The 24,415-nt window shown below is 37.6% G+C and overlaps 1 protein-coding gene across 6 annotated transcripts in view; it reads right to left on the reverse strand.

Annotated features, from left to right (window-relative positions):
- Positions 1–24,415, reverse strand: part of LOC106883725 (hepatocyte growth factor-regulated tyrosine kinase substrate) — a 108,694-nt gene that overhangs the window by 56,923 nt on the left and 27,356 nt on the right. For all 6 annotated transcript variants that reach the window (XM_052974054.2, XM_052974053.2, XM_052974051.2 and 3 more), the window contains exons 2-6: positions 7,661–7,745; positions 6,477–6,552; positions 2,692–2,784; positions 1,547–1,667; positions 151–272 (exon numbers count right to left, since the gene is read on the reverse strand). In XM_052974054.2, the coding sequence (XP_052830014.1) occupies positions 151–272; positions 1,547–1,667; positions 2,692–2,784; positions 6,477–6,552; positions 7,661–7,745 (497 nt within the window). The remainder of the gene's footprint in view (positions 1–150; positions 273–1,546; positions 1,668–2,691; positions 2,785–6,476; positions 6,553–7,660; positions 7,746–24,415) is intronic.

Below are 24,415 nucleotides of genomic sequence, written 5' to 3' on the forward strand. Positions count from 1 at the left end.
TTTTGAAAGCAAGCTTGTTAACCACACAACTATGCCTATTTCTTGTATAAAATAGAAAATGCTACTCCAGGTCCCACCCCACCCTAAAAAAAGAGACCTATATAAACCAATGCAGGAAAAAAAAATGAAATAAAGCCAAAATAAACGTACCTTTCTTTGAACAACACTGAATCCCACACGGCAACGAGTACAACACTCACCATCTTTCCATTCTGGTGCCTTTTCTGCCACAAACATTGCATCAGCTTCTTTTAAAGCAGGAAACGTATAACCTACAATGTAAGACAATTTAATGTGATGTGTAGTTAGTAAAATTACTTCATTAACTTAAAACTTTGTAGCTGAAAATGGTAATTGCTTTGTGATATTTAATGAACTAACAAGGTTATTTTTCCACATTGACGGGGAAATTGATGCTTCACTTCATGCTCTTGCTTGATGAAGCTGGGGTCATCCCAAGTCAGTGGTCCCAGAGATTTTCTTATCGATAGAGCTAACTGGGTCCACCAGTGATGTCCATCAATAGCAGTCCCATGTCAGTCCCTCTGCATCCTCCGAGGTGACATTGAGCTTCTGGTGATCTTCCCCAATCACATCCAACCATCTGGTCCATGGCCTGCCACGAGGCCTCTTCCAGACCACAGCTTTTGTATCAAATGAGAATAAAGTCCTTGTAGGATGATCTAGCATGAGACAGAGGACATGTCCATACCAGTGCATGTAATGGATAGCTATGAGGTGGGTGGCTATGGGCTGATGTGTGCACACATGCATTTCTTTGTTGGAAACGTGATGGTACCATCTGATGTTCTTGATGGTTTTCAGGGCTCTGCTATCAAAGTTACCAAATCTCTGTTTATTCAAGGAATTGAAGCAAGGTTGTTTATTTTTGGAGAGTGATATCTGATAGAGCCAATAAGGTGCAGGACTACCAACCAAAAGATCAGTGGTTCGTGTCACATTCCCAATACAGTATAAATAACTAAGACACCTTTTTGTTCTGCCTAATTTTGTATAATTAGTAGGATTAATAGAGGAAAATACCTTTAACCCTAACATTCTCCAAGATAGGGATAATTGATTGTAGAGTGAAATTAGTGTAGTTAATACCTAATCAGAACTTTTGTGAAGGTCTGAAGGCGACATCTGTGAAAAGAGTGGCGGCTGAAGGGGACATTTGTGAATAGTTAGTCAGGTTTTGGTGATAAGAGGATGACAAGAGGAATTGCAATGATTTGTTTTTCTTTGTAAAAAATGTGAGGTGGGAAAGGGGCAGTGTCCATGACCTTTGTATGGTGATGTGACCACATTCACAGACTGGTGAGGCTAATATGACTGATGAATAACTTGAACATTTATAGGTCACAATGTTCAAAGGAAAAGTGAGGTTCAATGAGAGAATTCCAGAGAGTTGCAATTCCAAAGAGGAAGGTCTGAGAAGTAATGTATGAATTGAGTGGGTTAAAGTTGGTTTGTTCAGTAGATGAAGATTAACACAAAATAACTAGATGATGATGGCATTGAAGATGTCAAAATAATGACTCACCCTCCATTTTCATTAAATGGTATGTGTCTTGCACTGCTTTGTAGCTGGGTTCATTGCGGAAAGCATGTGACCATACCTGGATCAGTTCCAATATTTTCTCTTTGACAGGGGGTGGTCTTGTCTGGAAAGAATGAACAGAACATACAGAGAACAGTGAAATACTTTCCTATCTATAATGAAAATGCATTATTATAGATTATTACAGGTTATTACAGACTGGCAGTAGCATTGCTACAAATTCTTACAGGCTGGCTATAGCATTGTTACAGGTTATGATAGATGGACAGTAGCATGGTTACAAGTATTACACACTGACAGTGCATGGATGTGAGTGTGTGATGTCTATGCATGTGTACATGTGTGGGCTGACATGTGGGTGAGGGATGATGGTATTAGCTTGATGCATATGTGCATGTTGTAGGGGAAGCATACGTATGGGTGCAGGTGTGTATCAGCCATGTGTGAATACTCCAGTGCACAGACCTGCAGGTGTATACATCAACTGTGTATATCAGCTGCATGTGGTTGGTTGTATGAGCATGCGTGTGAATACATGTGCATTAGTGCCTGCTGTATATGTGTGTGAATGTGTTTAGGATGCATGTATAGGTACATGTGCATATGGATGATTGATGAACACAAGTATATACATTCTTTTATTTGTATGTGAACATATGTATGTGTTTGTTTGGAAGAACATACATACATGTGTGAATATATATGCATGCTTTTGATACTTGTGTGTGTGAGCATGATAGATATATGCTGGAGTTTGTGTATCTCTTCATTCAATAAAACAAGCCTGAATGAGCTATGTTTCTGAAAATCTAAGATGCATGGAGCTGAAGCAAACAGTTTTAAATAAGATGCAACTCCTACTAAATGTGTTAAATGCCTTTTCTTCCATATGTCCACTCACTTGTATATCACCATCATTTAACATTCATTCTCCATCCTGGTAGTGCTCGTTTGATAGTTATTTTATTGACCCCAGAGGGATGAAAGGCAAAGATGATCGCAGCAGAATTTGAACATAGAAAATATGCTTAGTATTTATTCCGGCTCTTTGTTTTAACACTAAGAATTCTGCTAGTTCACCACCTTCACAAGTATGAAGCAATACTAAGCAAACTAGAAAGCAATACCTTGACTTGTTCCTTCAGAAACTCCATGAACTCTTTGGAAGCAACTTCTTGGTGAATCAATGAGGAGCAATTCTTTACACAGGACTCCAGTGTCTGTAACAGAAAACAAAACCTTTTATTTCACATCATTGATAGGATTACATATGGAATTGAACTCAATTCTTGCTCTTTAGTGTCATACATACACAATATGCACATGATGAATGTTGCCAAAATGCAAATAAGCGCACACATGCTCAAACACACACTCAGACAAATATTGCGAAAATACAAATATGCACACATATGCACAAAGAAGCATGTCTTCAAAGGAACAAAGCCATCAACAGGGGAAATGACAGCAATGTCACCACTTGCAGCTGGCTGATTTTCGGTGAAGCTCAAATGTCAACGCACGCACGCACGCACAATTTGAAACCTTAACACAGTTTAGATGATCAATAAGTAACAATCAATAACTGAAATCTCTTTATAAACACAATATGGACATTTTACAAAATAGAAAAAAGCGTGCGTGCGTGCGTTTGTTAACATTTGAGCTTCACCGAAAATCAGCCAGCTGCAAGTGGTGACATTGCTGTCATTTCCCCTGTTGATGGCTTTGTTCCTTTGAAGACATGCTTCTTAAGAAGCATTATAAGGTATGTTTCTTTCCCCTACTCTTTTCCCATCTTGCAAGTTGCTTGGTGACCTCACTCGTGCCAGGAGCATGAGAATGACAAAAGCACCCAGTACACACTGTGAAATGATTGGTGTCAGGAGGGGTATCCAGCCATAGAAACCATATCAGAGCAGACATTGGAATGAGATGCAACTCTGCAGCCTACCAAATCCTGTCAAACCATCCAACCTATGCAATCATGAGAAACAGATGCAAAACGGTGATAATGATGATGGTTAATACCATGAAGGTTATCCAGCTGTAAAACACTATCACAATAATGTGTATCTGACCCATGTTAATAAAGGAAAACGGACATAAAAACAAATATCTATAAATTAATTGTGAAATTTTATTTCACTAGCATTATAATATTGATATAAACAATGTTAATGTAACAAGCTATTGTAGAGTGTAGTGGGCGCTTTTACGTGCCACCAGCATAAAGGTCAGTCAGGCAGTACTGGCAACGGCCACGTTCAAAATGGTGTATTTTACGTGCCACCTACACAGGAGCCAGTCCAGTGGCACTGACAACGATCTCGCTCAAATGTCTTTATACATGCCACTGGCACAAGTGTCAGGAAGGCGACACTGGGTACAGGTGCCATCATGATTTCGCTTTTGCTTGCTCCAACAGGTCTTCGCAAACCGAGTTTAGTGTCCAATGAAGGAGACGACGTTGGCATGGGTGCCAGCCGATGAATTAAGTTCAATTTCAATTTCACTTGCCTCAACAGGTCTTTGCAAGCGGAGTTGAGTGTCCAATGAAGGAAGGTATGCATAAGTGGGCTGGCTACACCTCTGGCAGAGGCCTTGGATTTAGGTCTCACTTGGCTTGCCGGGTCTTCTCACGCACAGCATATTTCCATAGGTCTTGGTCAGAAGTCATCGCCTCGGTGAGGCCCAATGTTTGAAGGTCGTGCCTCACCACCTCATTCCAGGTCTTCCTGGGCCTACCTCTTCCACAGGTTCCCTCAACTGCTAGGATGTGACACTTTTTCACACAGCTATCCTCATCCATTCTCGCCACATGACCATACCAGCGCAATCATCTCTCCTGCACACCACAACTGATGCTTCTTAGGTTCAACTTTTCTCTCAAGGTACTTACACTCTGTCTAGTATGCACACTGACACTACACACCCATCGGAGCATACTGGCTTCATTCCTTGCGAGCCTACGCCATGTAGCATGTTTCACTGCCATGTAGCATAGCTGTTCGTACACATGCGTCATACAGTCTGCCTTTTACTCTGAGTGAGAGGCCCCTTGTCACCAGCAGAGGTAAGAGCTCTCTGAACTTTGCCCAGGCTATTCTTATTCTAGCAGCTACACTTTCAGCGCACCCTCCCCTACTACTAACTTGGTCACCTAGATAGCAGAAGCTATCAACTACATCTAGTTTTTCTCCCTGGAATGTGGCCAAAGTTGTTTTCTGCACATTTTCAGTGTTTATTGCTCCTGAACATCTGCATCTATGACAACATAATATCTAGTTTAGAGTCTTGTCTTGCAAGTTACTTGGTGACCTTACAAGTGCTGGTTCCATATGCAAAGCACCCAGTACACTCTGTAAAGTGGTCAGTATTAAGAAGGGCATCCATCTGTAGAAACTACACCAAAGCTGACATTGAGGTTTGGTGCAGTCCTCTGGCTTACTGGCTCCTCTCCAACAGGAAGAAAAAATAGGTGTTAAATGATGATGACATTGCCTTGCCTTAGGCCATCATCTCTGGATGGCATGGTAGGGACAGCACAACCATGTCTTGGGTATTTGAAATACTAGTCAACTCACCAGATCTGGCCACAGTTGATTTCTCTGTGTGTGTGTGTGTGTGTGTGTGTGTGTGTGTGTGTGTGCGTGCGTGTGCGAGTGCGAGTGCGTGAGAGTGAGAGATGTCAACACTAGTGCTTGACTGATATTTTATTCACTCAGAGGATGAAAGGCAGAATTGATACTGACAGGATCTGAACTGAGAGCCTACAAAGATTGAATATTGCAAAGTACTTTCTGATATTCTATTAACCAATTCACTCTGAGGCAATGATAAGTGACAGAGACCCTTGGAGATATGCTGTGCTGGAGAAGACCCAGGAAGCCAAGTGAGACCATAACCGTGGCCTATGCCAGTGCTGTATAACCAGCCCATTTAAGAGTACCCTTCAATCATTGGACAATAAACTATGCTTGCGAAGACCTGCTAAGGCAAGTGAAATCGCTGTTGAGGCTGATGACAGTACCGCCTGATTGGCACCCGTGCCAGTGGAATGTTAGCACCATTTGAGCATGGCCGATGCCAGTCCCACCTGACTGGCCCTCGTGCTGGTGGCACGTAAAAGCACCCACTACAATCACGGAGTGGTTGGTGTTAGGAAGGGCATCCAACTGTAGAAACTTTGTCAGATAAGATTGGAGCCTGGTGCAGCCCTTAGTCAAAGCGTCCAACCCGTACCAGCATGGAAAGCGGACGTTAAACGATGATGATGAATTCACTATCATACATATGTGTGTGTGTGTGTGTGTGCACGCGCACGTGTATATATATATATATATATATATATATCTCATCATCATCTTTTAATCTCCGCTTTCCATGCTGGCATGGGTTGGACGGTTTAAAAACTGAAGGAAGGATTCTTGTGAAACACTGGACTCAAGAGTTCTCTGATGTTACCAGTCTTTTACTGGTCAACATAAAGAATAGATAACACAATGTTGTGCCAATCAGGTGGGCCACATCAGCAATTTTGATTTGTTGACACTTGCCTCAATAGGTCTTCACAAGTAAAGTTCATTGTCCAATGAATGAGGGGTACTCATAAGTAGGCCGGTTACACCCCACGTTCGGATGTACTTTTAATGTTCCACTGGCACAAGTGCCAATCAGTGGTACTGTCATTGGCCACATCAGCAATTTTGATATATATTCATATATTCCAACAAAGTTGATTTTGCCTTTCAACATTTTGGGGTCAAATGTAATTGACTAGCCCTATATGTCAAAATTTCAGGTGTTGCAACTGTAGCAGAAAGAATACACACATACACATATATCTATTTATAGTTGGCAAAGCTAAAAATCAAAATCAAACAATAATGAAAATTATCAACAAAGTTACCTGGAGTGCAAACATTGCAACATGAGGATTATCAACAGCTAATTTCTTCTTGATTGCAGTCAGGGCATATTTGGGTCTGGAAAACAAAAAGAAAAAGAAATGTTTAACAGACCACCACATTCTAAAAATAAAAACTCAATAGTTGGATCTAACAGCAGAAAAATAATTTTCACAAATCAGCCATACCTAGTCACATTAAATTGCTTTAGTCTCAGGAAAACTCCAGCCTTTTACATTTTACTTCAGTTTATCATTTTCATGAAATTTGTAAATGTATCGTTCACCAAAAGTAATATTTTTATAATTAAACATTAGGAACTGTATTAAAAAATTGTTAAATATCTTGTGTAGTGTAGAAGTATAACAAATTTATTGCACATAAACTTTAACAAAATCTCATATGTACCCTCAAAGGTCATATGGACCCCAGTTGAAAACCACTGATTCACATCAAAGCTGCATTACATTCTATAGGCACGGACATGACTGTCTGGTTAAGAAGTTTGCTTCCCAACACGATTTTGGGTTCAGCCCTGCAGCATGGCACTTTGGGTATGTGTCTTCTGTTATAGTCCTGGGCTAAACAAAGTGTTGAGAGTAGATTTGGTAGATGGAAATTGAAAGCCCATTGTGTATATCAATGTGTATGTGTGTGTGCACATTGTGTACATGTGTGTGAAATCTGAATGTCACTCTTTTTCTTGACATAGCATAATAGTTGAAATAAGCATCATTGCCACACAAACAGTATCATCCATTTCCAATATTTTGCAAAACCATGCCATGGAGAAATATTACCTAGGTTGGAAACAGGTATGGTTTGGTGATAGAAAGGAACATACAGTTGTGAAAACTCTGCTTCAACTAAGTGGGACAATCCATGCAAGCACAGAAAAGTTGACATTAATGATGATGATGAACTTAAAGGTGGTGGATTTAGCTATCTTGGGACTGAACAGAGTCTAACAATAGCTGAACTTGTTATTGTTCAGTTGCAGATCAGACGTTCTCATTAACCTCACTTTTAACCAAAACTCATCACAGCAAGACTAGATATAGTTACATCTTTTTATCCTTTATTTATTTCAGTCGCTGTACTGAGTCCATGCTGGGACACTGCCTTGAGTTTTAGTTGAACAAATGGACCCCAGTATTTATGTAAATAAAAACATGTCAACACTTACTGTACATCTCCCTGTCTGATGCAGTCACAGATACCTAAAATAGAGTCCCAGTCTGGTTCTAATAGTAGCTGGCTTGTTGCTTTCTCTGTAATAGAAGAAAGAAAATAATTAGAGAGAGAGAGAGAGAGAGAGATAAATTTAAGATTTCAAACCTTTACCTAGATTTCATAGAACCAACTGCATAGGAAGAGGACAACACTTAGTGTGTATGTTTGTGTAAGAATACCTTTTGAAGAATGCAGCCAAGTTAAGGCTGATTGTATGAAACATGCATAAATTTGAAATCCCAACACATACACATTTTTAGTACAACCATGTATTCAGTGCTAATTGATTTCCTACAATACACACAAAAAGAGACCTGATATTTGCTAATGATCTCAGTTGCATTTCCATGACAATGTGTTGAACAGGTCTATAAATTTACATATTTTATAATAAATTATTGGAGATGCATTCTTTTGGTACTTTCTTTCCAAACCAATTGTGAACAAGATGATAGTGTAGAGAAAGCTATAACATCACCCTTTCTTACACATACTCTTTACTCTTTTACTTGTTTCAGTCATTTGACTGTGGTCATACTGGAGCACTGCCTTTAGTTGAGCAAATTGACCCCAGAACTTATTCTTTGTAAGCCTCTTTTGCCGAACCGCTAGGTTACGGGGACATAAACACACCAGCATTGGTTGTCAAGCGATGTTGGGGGGACAAACATATATACATATCTATGATGGGCTTCTTTCAGTTTCCGTCTACCAAATCCACTCACAAAGCTTTGGTCGGCCCGAGGCTATAGTAGAAGACACTTGCCCAAGGTGCCATGCAGTCGGACTGAACCCAGAACCATGCTACAAACTTATATAAAATAAAATATACGTATTTTGATTACAGTGAAAGGAACTAAAATTACTTAATACCACAATAAAGTGTAAATTTATTGAGGATAATCCAACAGCTTGAAATTTGGATCAGCTTCATAATCCATATATATATATATATATATATATATATATATATATATATATAGGTCATCCCATAAATAATGTTTTTTTTTTAATACTTCTTTTATTTCATAAAATTAAGATAAACAAAGTTCTTTTTTAATCTAAAATACTCTCTCCATTTTCTACAATGCTCTTCCATCTATCAGGTAGATTTGCAAGGTCCCTCTTCAAAAATCAATTTGTCTGTAATGAAAAATACTTCTCCAGTACTGTTCTGACCTTGTCTATAGAATTCATATTTTTTCTGTCCAAATGAATTTGAGGACTGCGGAATAAAGGATAATCAGATGGGGCAACGTCTGGCAAATATGGTGGGTGGGGCATTGTTTCCCATTCAAACTGCTCCAGTCTTTGGAATGTCATCCTCGCTGTATGTGGCAGAGCATTATCCTGATGGAAGAACACCTTTCATCTTGATGGTCATTTTGCTTCTAGTGTTGACTTAAGCTGCTCAAGCTGCTCATTTGATCTCATTTGTTATCGTCTGGTTTGGGCTCAAAAGTTCAAAGTGGACTAAACCTTTCATGTCTGACGAAACATAACACCTTTAGCTTTGGGAGCTTGTATTTCTCCTTTCCCTACCCACTGTCTTCGGCACTTGACATTTTTATAGAGAACCCATTTCTCATCACCAGTCACTATTCAGTCCAAAAATGGTTCATTCGTGAGACATGACAGCAAAGATGAGCACACATTCACTCTTTGCACATGATTAAGACTTGGAAAGTTTGTGAGGAACCCATTGACCCAATTTGCTGACTTTTCCGATGGCATGCAGGTGTCAGATTGTTGAATGACCGAATTCAAGCTTCTCTGTTAGTTCATCAACAGTTACAATGGGAATTTGTTCCACCAGGGTTTGCAGGACGTCCTTGTTGAACTCTAGAGATCTTCCAGGATGAGGCTCATCTTCTAGGCTCTAGTTACCTGTTTGAAATTTCTGGAACCACTGTTGACACTGGCTTATGCTTATTGTCCGATCCCCATATACTGCATTAATATTCCTTGCACTTTCTGTTGTGTTGTTGCCTTTATTGAACTCATAAAGCAAAATGTTCCGAATATGCTCCTTTGTCACTTCCATTATAGCTTTGAAAAAATAACTTAAAATCGAACTGCACTCTTCAAAACTTGCACTAAGAATAAATACAGAGTAAAATTACTACCTGCCTTTATAGCAAGTCGATGCAGGTAGTTTATCCCATCCCCCTCAGACTTTTAGTCCATGCAATTGAAAAAACCACATTATTTATATCTATATATATATATGCATAAATGAGGACAGCTGTCAGTTTCTAGATCTTACTATCAGCTGTTAGATTTTCCATATTAGGGCAAATAAATTATTCAACAATATGTCAAAACATGATAACCAATGGAACCATAATCATACAAAGTCTCAAGGTACACTTTTATACAAAATGAATAAAGTAGTAAAAGCTAGTTCTGTGGAAATCATGTCATTTGATCAAAATCTTTCTTTGTCAGAGCCTAGTCTTAGTGCACCAATCTCACCCCCTAAACACTTCAATCACACAAGACAGCTGGAATTCCAGGTGAAGGACAGGCATCTAATGTCAATCAGCCATCTATTATTTCGTTTCATTGTTAAACTCTGCTCTTGCTGGTTGACCTCTTAATCATCTTAACCTCCAGTCTCAAGCTATCATTAAAACCACCACCAGCAACAATAGCTAAATACATACCAATGCTGCAAGTGGTATTTTATTATTATTCATGCATGCTTTCATTGCACTACCAAGCACAGCTTTGTGGGTCTTGGATATGTGCTGTGGTTTGCGTTGGTGTCATTTTTACTGTATAAAAAGTGCTCTACATTAACATGGGCTATGTCTAATATGCCTAGACATCTTTTATGTTATCAAATATTCTAACAATTTGGAAAATATTTAACAAAATGTTTGGATAACAAGTCTATCATTTAACCTTAACTAGAACAGCAATGATGTAGTTTGACTAGAATCTAGTTGTATGTTTCTGAAAATAACTGATAAATGATGTTTATGAATGGCTAGTGACGAAATATTTAAACAATAGTGCTGTCACATTTTATTAAAGTGGAGGGGGAAGCACAGACAGACAGAGGGTACTGCTTCACAAATGTTTAAAATAGGAACAGAAAGAGACTTTGGTGCGATAAGCTGGGATAATCTGAAACAAATTGACAAGAGTTCTTACTTGCCCTTATAATAAAGGATAGTCCTAGACATTGGCACACAGCCCACCCAATCACCTTTCCACTATACCCCTCTGCTGTTATAATTCCTTCCCTGACAGAAATTCCTTCCATTTCCCTTGTTCTTTGCCATAGTGCTTCTCAATAAGTGACTCCTACTGTTACCACCCTTTGTAACTAAAAATCTGTTCCCTCATTTTCTTTACCTACATTCATCATGCTTCTCCCCTTCCAAGAATCATCACCCACTCCCTCTTCTAATCTCCCTAGTTATAGGGGTCACTTTATGCCCTGAGCTTCATAAGTTACAAAGTGATCTTCACTAGTGCTGGTGCTATGAAAAAAGTACACAGCACACTCTGCAAAGTGGTTGGTGTTAGGGAGAGTATCCAGTCATGGAAACCAGGCCAAAGTAGATGTTAGAGCATAAAACAGTCCTTTGACTCATCTGTTCAAGTGTTTAACCCATGCCAGCATGGAAACCAGACAGATGATGGTAGCAAGATGCTATCTCCTGATGCATGGGAGGAAAGTAACTCCAAAAAAGATTTAACTCGGATCACAAGACCAATCTTAACCACGCTAACATAAAAAGCAGATACGAGAGAGAGAATGAGAGAAAGAGAGAACTGGTTACATAACAGTTAAAGTTATTAATGTAATAATAATGGCTTTATATACAATTTCACAGTAGCAGTGAATGTAAGATAAGTGACTGTTGAGGAGTGTATAATACTTGAAACTATAGTCTTGTCTAGTGGTTCCCAAACTGCAGTCCACGGACCACTAGTGGTCTGCAAAGGTAGTACCAGTAGGTGTCTCAAGCGTCTAAAAAATTAAACTTATAAATGCAACAAGAGATAAAAACGATATACCTCCTTCCCTACAGTAAAGTTTATTGGGCTGTAATGATGTGTACTTTGGATAATACTGTAATATTTAACTGAGTAAGGCAGAGAGCTGGTAGAATCATTACTGCACTGGGTAAAATGCTGAGCAGTATTTTGTCCGTCTTAATGTTCTGAGGTCAACTTTGCCTTTCATCCTTTCGGAGTTGATAAAATAAGTACCAGCTGAAGTCAATATAATCAACTTGCCCCTCCCTGGAAACTGCTGGCCTTGCACCAAAATTTGAAACCAATATGTATAGTGAGTAACCACAAGTGTGCTCTGGAGAGCCATTAGGCCATTATGTAAGAGGAGTTGATATGAATTATTAACTATAAAATGTAAAAACCAAATAATCTTGAATATATATGTGTAAACAACATGATTAGCTGTGAGTTTAATGAGGAAGTTGATGTACAAAGAGAATAAATATTAACCTCAATGCCATTTATCATTGTTACAGAAGTGCCATTAAAAATGTTTGAGCATGATCCACTGGTTTGGCTTGATAAACTGATAATGGTAGCTGAAACCAACAAGTTGGTCAATGACTCTTTGCTAGGCAAGATGTACTAGAGCCAAAGAATCACAATATCAATACATACCACAACCACAGTTTGGTACAGAAGATACAAGACGGCCAAAGAAGAAAGTTAGTATATGATCATATGTTTTGTCACATAGGATAGGTGGGTACAGTAACTCCAGCTAAATACTATCACCTCTACAAACTTTAAATAAAAAAAAATGATATTCTATTTTGAAGGATAAGCTGAAACAACTAGGTCCCCAAATGAAACAGCAAAAATATTTCATAAGTACTTAAATTGATGGTTGGTGACTCTGCAGTAAGTAAGATGACCCAACAGAGCAGTTTACTAATGATTCTGATATTGCTAGCATTACACTAAACTTCTCTGCATAGAAGAAACTTTGTTAACTCTTACCTGTTGTAAGACTAACCAATATACAACTGTACACAGTTTGAAGGACTGGGAATGGGAGGCAGGGTTAGCAATCCAATAACTCAAAAACATTTCCTGCTACGAAAACATCTTGGATCAGGGAGGTTAGCTGATTCAAGACAGAAAGAATAAGGATCTGCTTGAAAGGATTGATTGCACAGGATAGAAAAAACTGGAAGGACATATTGATGATGGACAGGAGGACAATGGAAGGAGGTACATTGCTGGTCAATGGTACATAAGACAAAGGGGAATGGAAGGACATATACTGAAGGTCTTTATGTTCTATAGGGCAAGAGGAGGTGCTCTGCAAAAATATCAGCTAGAAATCTCTAATCAGCAAATTCTCTTTTATACAAAACCAAACGAAAACAATTACAGTTCTTACTTATTCATATCAAGGATTTGATGTCTCTTATATACAGATTCTCTTCTACCACTCTTACACCAACTTATCCTCCATCATCATCTCCATCACTTTCCTGCTTTCACAGATTTTCTACCATTCACTATCAACATTACTCCATCATACTTACAAGAAAAAAAGCAAAATAAAAACACCTGTACTATAAATAAAAATTCTTCAAATTTCTTATCACACACACACAGATATTTGGGTGTACAAACGAGAGAAAAGGTACTCACTACATGCAATAGAGTTTATTTATTTAAAGCTGAGAATTCACTTGGTCACTACCCCAAGTTTCTCTCGTGCATTTATTCAGAGAACTTAGGGTGACCAGTCAGTTTCAAACACACACACAGACAAGAGACGGACAGACAAATATCCTGAGGTTATTTGTTCAAGAGTATAGCCAGATCACCTAAAACAAAGTACTTGGAGTATCAATACTGAATGTGAACAAATTTTATTAAAACAGTGAATTCAAGAAAACAACTTATGTTAGAAATTATAACTATAAAAAAGCATTGTCACTGCTGAAGTCTAGGTCTTTGGAATCTCAAATGCTATAAACATGATAAATTATATTAATCACCATGTCACCACTATTTTTTTTTTCTTCTTTAAATGCTGTTAATTGTAGGAATTCAAATAGTTTTTTTGTTTTTTTTCATAGTCAAAATATAAGACACTGCAAAAGAGAGAGAGGTGTGAACTATTTCAGTAAATTCTATATTTATAAAACAAAATATTTTACTCTGTCGTCTTAATGTACTATGGTTCTTTTAGTCTATATTGTTGCATTACCTAACAAAAGTCAAATTACATCCTGCCATCTTTAAAAAAAAAAAGCAACAGAGCATATAGTCCTAGATAGTGCAGTAAGCAAACATAGACAACATTACATTCCTGCCAACCCTCAACAAAGAAGAAAGAATAGCACTTGGTTGGTACTCATTTTCAGCTGAATAGACTGGAGCAACATGATATGAAGTAGTTTTCTCAAAGACACAATGTTGGACTTGTGGGAGCTAAGTTCGATTCCTCCTACAAGAACAGCTACTATGTAACATATCAGATAGCATCAAATGAAAGTGTGATCTGTCTGGCATCAACTTAAAAGTGCAAAAACTGGAAAAAGTAGATCTTGGAATTTTCAGATTCAGTCAAAAACTTCTCCAGTCATCAATATAATCAATAAAGGGATGAATTGGCAGAGACTGGGTATTGGATACAATGTTTTCTGGCATTTGTTTTGACTATCTGTGCTCCAAGTTCAAATCCTGTCCTTTCATCCTTTCAGAATCAACAAAATAAAATGACAGTCCAGGGTAGTGGAATGGTAGAATTAGGAGAGCATCAAGCAGGATGATTTGTGGCATCTGATCTAGCTCTGTGTTCCAAGTTCAAATACCATCTTCAGTCACCAGCAAAATAAATAAATAGCCATCTGTGTATCACACTTAATGCATACACATTCCAAGCAAATTATCTGTGGTATTCATCTGTGGATAATATCCCCAATAGATAAGGTGTTTAAAAACACAAAACTATCAGTAGAAGCTACAAAATCAATCAGCAGTAGCAGTGACAATGCTAGATGTATATTTCTGCCTTGTTAGGCTTTGTCCATAGCATACATCTAGCATTCTTACTACTACTACTGGACAATTGGAAATGGACACTACTTGCATGATGGTAGCACTCATTTACAATTATCACACAATGTCAAGGCAAAGAGACAATAGCATGCATGCACACACACACACACGTATATGATGAGCTTCTTTCAGTTTCTGTCTAGCAAATCTACTCACAAAGATTTGGTCAAACCAAGGCTTTGGTAGAAGACATGTGCCCAAGTTGATATGCAGAGGAATATGTACATACATATATATTTAATATCATCTAAATAATTACCTCATAACATGTGGAACTCTGTTAGTGTATGCAGAATTTATATAAAAATTTATAAAACAAGATGGAATGAACAGGCTTTCATCACCAATCATGATTGCTTCTGTGCAATGGTAACAGTTGTCAGTTGCTGAGTTTTCCATATACTACTACATAAAATATATAAATAATCAAATATGATCCAGCAACACCTATGTACTGGCATATCATCAGGTGAGTGACTTTGACAGCTCTGCTGAATCATATTCAGTTTCCTCTCGTTTTATACCCCTTTCTATTTTTAGCATTTTCTCTATACCGAGTAACTTTGAGATTCAAATAGACATAAGTTATAAAAATACCAAATAAAGTAATGACAGTAAAAAATTTAAAATATGTAATTTGAAAAATTAGCTAAAAATATGTAATTTATATTTCTAATACTTTACTGCCATTACTTTATTTGGTATTTTTATGACTTGTGCCTATTCAAATCTATAAGTTACTTAGTATAGAAAGAATACTAAAAATACAATGGAGGTATAAAACAACGAGAAACTGAACATGATCCAGCAGTGCTATCAAAGCCACTCACCTTATGACATATGGAAAACTCAGTAACTAACAGCTGTTACCATTGCACAGAAACAATTGTTGTGATTCGTGATTAAAGTCTATTCATTCCATATTGTTTTATAAATTTATAAATATATAAATCACACACATACACACATCATCAGCCTTATTTAATGTCCACTTTTCCATGCTTGTACGGGTCAAATAGAATTTGCTGAGACAGATTTTCTGTAGCTAGATGTCCTTCCTGTCATCAACCCTCACCTGTTTCCAAGCAAGTTAATATTTCCCATGGCCAGACATGCTTTTCATGAAAGACTGGAAATGAACATTGCTTGTATGGTGGTGATACTCATTTACAATCATCAGTTGATGTCATAATATAAGGGTATACATGAACACACACACATGTATACATACATACATACATACATACATACATACTGGGCTTCTTTCAGTTTTCATCTACTAAATCTACTCACAAGGCCTTGGTCAGCCCAGAAGAGACTTGCTCAAGGTGCCATGGAGTGGAGATGAACCCAAGACCACATGACTGGGAAGCAAACTTCTTAACCACACAGCCATGTAGGATATGTAGGCGTACTGTGTGATTGCCTCTGAGCAAATATTTTGGAAGTCAAACATTTGTACAATTAATATTCAGTCTACTCTGCCTTACATTGATTCCATTTTTGAGTCTTAATCTTTTTGGATGTATGCTGTGAATTACACACACACACACACATTATATGAATCCTTGTATTTGAGTTGTTGTTTTGCCCTAGCTCAGCTCTAATTCAGCAACCCTATAGTAGTCCAGCCACAACCATCCCATCCTATTTTTTTATATATTAAGGATAACATTGGCTTTAGTTCCCTTTTCAAGACTGTAGAGTGTAATTTTAAAGAAATTTCACTGTTATTTCTAGCATAATGAGCGAACATACAGCATCTCTTCCGATATTCATTTCCAAATTAGATTAAATTTCCTTTTTGACTCATCCATCATGTAATCCTCTCCCTCCTTCCCTCTCTCTAGCACTCTTCTCCCCCTCTCTCTGCAGCACATTCCTCTTCCCCTCTCTCTCTGCTTCACACTCCTCCCCCCCTCTCTCTGTTGCACACTCCTCCACCTCGGACTCTTCCACTTACTTTCTAAATTATGTCCTTCCTTCTGTCTTACCCCCTTCGATATGTACTTTCATTTTACGTACCCCTCCCCTATCGATTTCCTCAACCGATTTTTTTCTGAATCTAAATCGAAAATAATAGAACAAAAGAAAGGAAAGAAGAAAATAAAAAGAACTCTTTCTTCCCAGTTGTCGAAATATTATATGACACACACACAATTGCATTCATACATATATTTCTCCAGACACACTAGTTGCCTATGAAAACGTTCAAAGACCCAAATACTCGGTGAACTACTACTACAGCATATATTTGATACAGCCACACACAAATGCACGGGGAGGGCGCAAGAGATAGAGTCAATAATTGAAAATGATTAGGAATGCTAAAAAAACAAAGAAAAAAACTCCAATACATTTAAGTGTGTGTGTGTGTGTGTGTGTGTGTGTGGTGCAGTTGTCATGGTTGGTGATCATAGCTCCGCTCGAACAGGGTTAAATACCAACTGCTATAGATAACAGCTAAACACTTTGCCAACCATGTCATCGCTCTACATGTTCTCAACTCCAGACGGTCAAGCCCGTAGCCATATCTACCAGACATAACTACACACCGTGTTACACGAGGGCCTCACCCACCCTAAAAAATAGAGAGGAGGCAGAAATCGTCAATAGAAATGTGGGCATTTAACCTCAATAGCTAAAGATAATTGGCATTTGACAAAGGACAACAAAGATGAATATATATGCGTGTGTTTAAGAATACACACACCTCCTACCCCGTTTCAACCCTCTCTCCTTTCCATGTCAATAAAATCAACAGTTTTGCAGTGTGTGCATATGTACACACACACACACACACGATGATAGCTGTTGTTTCGGTAATTAACTGTTAACAACAACAGAAAATATTAATTCTAAGGAACAAAGAATGGATGGATGTAAATATCTGCATCAAACCTCTGTATAGAATATTAATGTTTAGCAAGTCCTTTTTTGACGTTGTTATTGAATATGTGTATATATATATAAAAACACAGCCTGCATTCCTACCCACTGTCGATAAATTTTGCCCTCCTACAGGTTAACGGATTCGGAGTCATTCCTTATCCTGAAAAACTGACTTACAAATATCACATACAATAGTATGTACAACTACTACGATCTCCATCTATCTATCTATCACACAATACCGATGTGGATAGGAGCTGGTTTCTAACAAAGAAACGAAGCACCATCACTGAAATTTAGATAACAACGATAGTCGTTACACACACACACACACACACACACACACACACACACACACACTCACTCATAAGTAAGGTCAGTGTGTGTGAGTCAATGGCTTCATTCCATTGTTACTCGGAGTTTTCAAAAACGGGGTATATATTGATTGCAGATCCTTCAGACAGTATTTTGAAAGGTGAATATTGTCTGAAGGATGACAGCCACATATCTCCACCCTTTAAACTAACTCAGAGCGACGATGGTGAGAAATCCAGGTTGTCTTCCTATATATAAAGCTACTTCGCGAATGAATGAGTACTTTTTCTCCGTTTGTATACACACGCACATAAACAGGCACGTGTGTGTGTGTACACACATAAACATTCGACAAACGAAATATATTTTATAAATGGTTTGCATCCATAAACTTTGAAAAAAATATCTAGAATATTCTTTGCAACAGGATAAACAACAAAATTAATTACATGAATTAATCAACAACCCAAGCACTACACACTAACCATTCTAAAGAATGAATGTGGGTGTGTACACACAAATATATAACAGTTCTTTTAAGACAAAGAGAACAAAAGAGGGGTGATAGTGATGGCATTATATCAAAACATCCTAGATTTCACATTTGTTGTTGTTTAGTCTAGGTCAACTCTAATCAAGCACAATTACGATCTCTTAACACTACATTATTTAATGTATCTTTCATTTCGTTAAGACAGCAAAGTATAAGTTAAAAGCAGTTAAGTTGCTACTTCTAGGAGGTCGAACGACTACATATCGGCTCCGTTGACCTGCTTGTCCGTGCGTGTGAATACACACGTACATACACACACACACACACACACACATATGTCAATATATTCCCGATAATATACACTCGTCATTAAAATATGAGAAGAGATGGTAAAAATTACATTATGTATACACGCTTTTCCACAGAATTGTCATTACATACTCTGCGCTATTCTTGTACAATTATATACACCCTTTTCCACATATGAAAACACTTCTCTACTATTATACTACTATTACTGTCTGGAATCATAACTGTTTATAATTTAGCATCCAACTACTAACTCTACAGAACAGATCGTGTGTGTGTGTGTGTGTGTGTGTGTGTGTGTGTGTGTGTGTGTGTGTGTGTGTGTGTGTGTGTGTGTGTGTGTGTGTGTGTGTGTGTGTGTGTGTGTGTGTATACACACAACATTATTCGAGATTTTAAACGGCGAAATTTTACAAAATTATCAAAGATTTTCCTATCGTTGAACAATAATTATTCCATATAAATTCTATCGATATAAAAAACATTCGCCAATGTTGTCTCAAAGAGGTAACAGACAAACCCGAATAAAACGAGCTATCTAGGTGATAAAATAGCAAAAATTTATTTCTAAAATATAAATGTATTTCTTCAAAAAAATAACAACAGAAAGAGTATCACCAACAAAACAAAATATAGATTTTTTCCTTCTGTCTTCTTCTGCAAGATGCCAGCTACAAAGCAACGTCTCACAGAAACGAGGGCAAACAAAAAAACCTGTATGCAGACAACATCTTTACCCACATACCTCTTCAGCACGGCTCACTACCAAAAATAAATTACTATTCTACTGGGGTTGATTAAAATAAGGTACCAGATATATACTAGGATGAATCAAATCAACTTAACCCCATCCCAAATGTTGTGCCCCGCCGTCTATGTTAGAAATCTTTAATTGAATCAAGGTTGACTTGGTTTTCAATTGTGGTAGTGATGCAGTAAGAGTCTTTGGTAGATGTCAGTGATCTTACTCCAAATTTGTGGTCTTGTGCCAATGTAAGAAAACATAAGCCCACCTTCCACACAGAGTCGATAGCCTGGAGAGCCACACACATCACACAGTCACTAGACCAACCTACTAGAAATTGCAGCCAAATCTCCCTCAAATCAAAACCTACCATATTTAAAATGGATAATGTAGTTGTAGATATACCATGTTTGAATAACAGACAGGATGGTCATGTCTAGAACGCCTTTGAGTATAAGTCTGCTCGATCAGATTTAACCTGAAACTACACTACCACTAATGTGCAACCACCACTGTTGTTAATCCTTGTTTGCTAAAACAGTAGATGATGCTGAACTAAAACTCACATTAACCAACCAATCCTTATGATTATTTAACAGTTATCATTGTCTCTCCTTGGAGGTAAAGATGATATTTGAACAGTCAAAGAATTATTGGGGACAAGCCGAGAGTTTACTTGCTCCCAATAAACTTTTTTAACAAATCCCCTAATGACCAGTGGAATTATGCTGTTAAACAACACTACTCCCTGGTTTAAAGTCTAGCCAATTCTTTTTAAATAATGGTAAAACAGTTACCTTTCATGATATGCATCAAATGTGTCCAACTGATTTATGTCAACTAAATTTGCTGGTGCTATTATTTTAAGGTATGTTAGATTTATAATACATTTTTCATCATTTTTACTATTTATTAAGGTAATTGGCTGGCAGAATCATTAGCATGCCAGACAAAATGCTTGGCAACAGTTTTTCCAGCTCTTTATTTTCTGAGTTCATCATCCCCTTAGAATCTTCTCCCTGTTCATGTCTTCCTAGAGATAGTGACTTGCAGAACATTAACATACAAACAGTGGCATAAATCCTACCCATCTTGAAATGCTTGCAAAGGTTGCAGGCATGTTCCCTTACTCCAAACTCAACACGTAAAATGAAACAAACAGTAGAATCATAAGAGTGGCTTACACAGTTCTCCTCCAAGCCTTATTCAGATTTACACTTGGTACTTGAGACAACCTCTGGCATAGGAGCAAGTTCTTTCAAAGTTCAAATTCCAAACTATATATACACATAAATGATATGCAGTTTCTCTACTCTTAGAGTTTCATTTCAAAACTCAACATTATCTACTTTTCCATTCACCCACAATTAGCAATGATACACAGACAATGATACATTTAACTGCAGTTCTATTTACAACAGGCCTAGTTGTTTAGAAAAAAATATTTAAATACTGTAGCATTCACTGCTGATAACCAAGTCACTAGATTCATTTGTGCTAGTCATTGTAAATATTGTTTAGTAACACTGACCAAGCCTTCAACCAATAGCAGGTATGACATATACCATATATAAGACAGACATTGCAAATGAGAAGTCAACTGTCTCTACCAATCCTGTGGCTCTTTATATTGTAAGATGATTCAGTTATATTGTTGCTTATCTCACATTCATACCATTTTAACAAAATATTACCCTTGGGTGCTTACGAGGAGTGTATGAAAAGTTTTGAGCCTAACCTAGAAACGGGGCTGCTAGGTAGTTGAAACAATTTTTTCTGGTAAGTACAGTCTTTTTGGAGTATTCTTGCTCATTTTCATGATTCTGATATTTTAATTTTATTTGTTGCAGATTTCTGAATAAACAAGTGTTGAGGTTACAAGGAAAATGGAGGAAACTGAGTATTGTGCTGTCATAAAGTACCCTCATTTGAAAGGCATGACTCCATCAGAAATCCATGAAGATATGGTGAGAACCTTAACAGACAATGCTTCTTCATATGCAACAGTCAAATGCTGGGTAAATGAATTCCAGCGTGGCAGGGAGAGTGTGGAAGATGATCCCACACCAAGGAGACCTCCAACTGCAACCACTGAGGACAACATTGACCTTGCTCTTGGTATGACAATGCAAGATCGTCGAATATCATGTCGTCAGATAGCTGAGAGACTGGGCATCTCGACTGAAAGAGCAGACAACATTGTGACAAAAGAACTTGGGTTCTCAAAGGTTTCTGCAAGGTGGGTCCCTTGCCTTTGGACTCCTGAACAGAACTGCACCATGTGCACTTTGTTCACAAGCAATCTGGAACTGTTTGAAGCCAATGAAGAGAATTTTCTTGCTCGTTTCATTACTATGGACGAAAGTTGGGTTCATCACTACCAGCCTGAAACCAAAGAACAATCAAAGCAGTGGAAGCACACATCTTCTCCTACCCCAAGAAGGCCAGGGTCATTCTTTCAGCTGGCATGGTCATGGCATCAGTTTTTGGAGGTTCTCAAGGTGTCTTGCTGATCAATTACCTTGAAAAGGGTCACACCATGACAGGGCTGTATTATTCTCAGCTACTGAAACGCCTCCGAGAAGCAATCAAAGAAAAAAGACCGGGAATGCTCACCAGATGAGTCCTTTTTCATCACGACAATGCTCCAGCCCACACCTCAGTGGTTGCCATGGCAACAATTCGTGATTGTGGATATGAACTTGTTCCCCATCCGCCTTATTCGCCAGACTTAGCCCCCTCTGACTTTCATCTATTCCCCAAAATGAAAAAAGCCCTGGCTGGTCACCATTTTACCAGTGACAATGACTTCATAGACGCTGTAGGAAGTTTATTGGAGTCTCAAACAAAAGAGTTCCTCTACGCCGGGATAATGGTGCTTCAGCACCGTTGGAGAAAGTATTCAGCCATCGAGGGGGACTATGTTGAAAAATAAATCATCAGAGGTCTTGTACTATGTTTTGTTTTTTTGAGGCTCAAGACTTTTCATACACCCTTCGTAAAAGATTGAGATATTTTTAACTTGACAATCTGTTACTCTCAGTATGGTGTGGCCATATGTTATTTTTTTTTTGGTGGGCGGGGCTCGATCACAATATAAACATTAACTTCTTGAAAGTAAACCTAACCACATACAGTGAAGCTGCATTACACTGTACATGTTAGTGATTAAGGTGTCAATCAATCTATTTGGTCAGATTTGTAAACAATAATTTTTAAAATCAGCTCCAGAAGTATTGGAATAGGATATATGATTAAATTAACCTTGGTATTTGGCTATTATTTTACAACCTCTAAAGGATAAAAAGCAAAGTTGGTACCAGCAGGACTTGAATTCAACACATTTATCACACTACAGATCCAGCAGTCAACAATCCAATGAATTTCTGACATTAAACAAAACTACTAATCCAGTAGGAGAGGTACAGCTGCTGAAATGTAGCCTTTTTAAAGAACTGGTATTTCAGTACAGTTCTATATTTAAGAGATTCAGAGTTCGATTCCAGGCAGTGACCTGAATAATAATAATAATATCGAAAAATACCTTAGGAATGAGAACCCAGGTTCAAAATTTCCCCCAAGACACCTGATGAAGGCTGGAGGGTAAATAATGTGGTATTTCAGTATCTCTATTCTGGAAGGATGACGAGTAGAGATGGATTTTGGTGAGATCTGAACTCAATTTGTAACTAGAACACATCTACAAATCGAATAATAGTAGAAATCAAACTGACCTTTGTACTAGACCAATACTATGATAAAAATAATTTTTCTCTTGATTCCTAAACTACTAATGTTCCACAAAGAAAAAGCAAAAAAATGAATTTCTTCCAGGTTGTAATTATTTTCATTTTTAATAAAATGTTTCACTTTGCAAAATAGTGTTTTTTTAATAAGTCACTTATTATATCATTATCATTTAACATCCCATTTTCCATGCTGGCATGGGTTGGATAGTTCAACAAAGACAAGCTAGGGGGCTGTACCAGATACTATGTCTGCTTTGGATAAAGAAACAAGGAGCAAGTATCTTGTTGAAGAGATGAATACATGGATTGCCCACCTGAAAACAGAGGGAGTGATGCTGATGATTTCTAAAAAGAATGAAATGGTGCTATACATGATTACCACCATCTAGAAATTTTGAAATAAGTAAAAAATTTTTGAAAAATAAATAAAATGAGAATTCTATGCAACTTTTCTTCATAATTCCTTAATTTCAATTTTCTAATCCTATTTCATATTATGAAGAAATTATCTCCCATGTAATAGCTACCATCCCCAGGGAAATCAAGTATATTTGAATAATAATAACTTCAAATTTTGGCACAAGGCCAGCAATTTTGGGGAAGATGGGTTAGTCAATTACATTGACCCCAGTGCTCAACTGGTACTTATTTTATCAACCCTGAAAGGCAGAATAGACCACAGGGGAATCTGAACTAAAAATGTAAACAGCCAGAAGAAATGATGCTAAATATTTTATCCAACAAACTAATGATTTTGTTAACTTGCCTTATAATTCTAATTTTGGTACATGGCCAGCAATTTTAGGAGTAGGGATTAGTCAATTACATAGACCCAGCATATGGAAGGTATTTTACGTTACCAACTCTAGAGCGATGAAGAGTATTGTTGACTGTGACAGGGTTTAAACTTAAAATGTGAAAAACCAGAACAAATACTGCAAGGCTTCTTTTTTTTTAAGGCCTCTAAAGATTATATCAATCCACTGCCCTCCTCCTAAAAATAATTCTACTATAGGCACATATAGAAACAGGTTAGTCGATTAAATTGATTAGTACTCAGCTACTACTTTTTTTATTGATCTTGGCAAAATTTGAACTTGGAACATAATGAGCTGAAAGAAAAGTTAAGAA

The sequence above is a fragment of the Octopus bimaculoides genome, chromosome 16 (genome assembly GCF_046866305.1).
Source record: "Octopus bimaculoides isolate indiv1 chromosome 16, ASM4686630v1, whole genome shotgun sequence".
Taxonomy (NCBI): domain Eukaryota; kingdom Metazoa; phylum Mollusca; class Cephalopoda; order Octopoda; family Octopodidae; genus Octopus; species Octopus bimaculoides.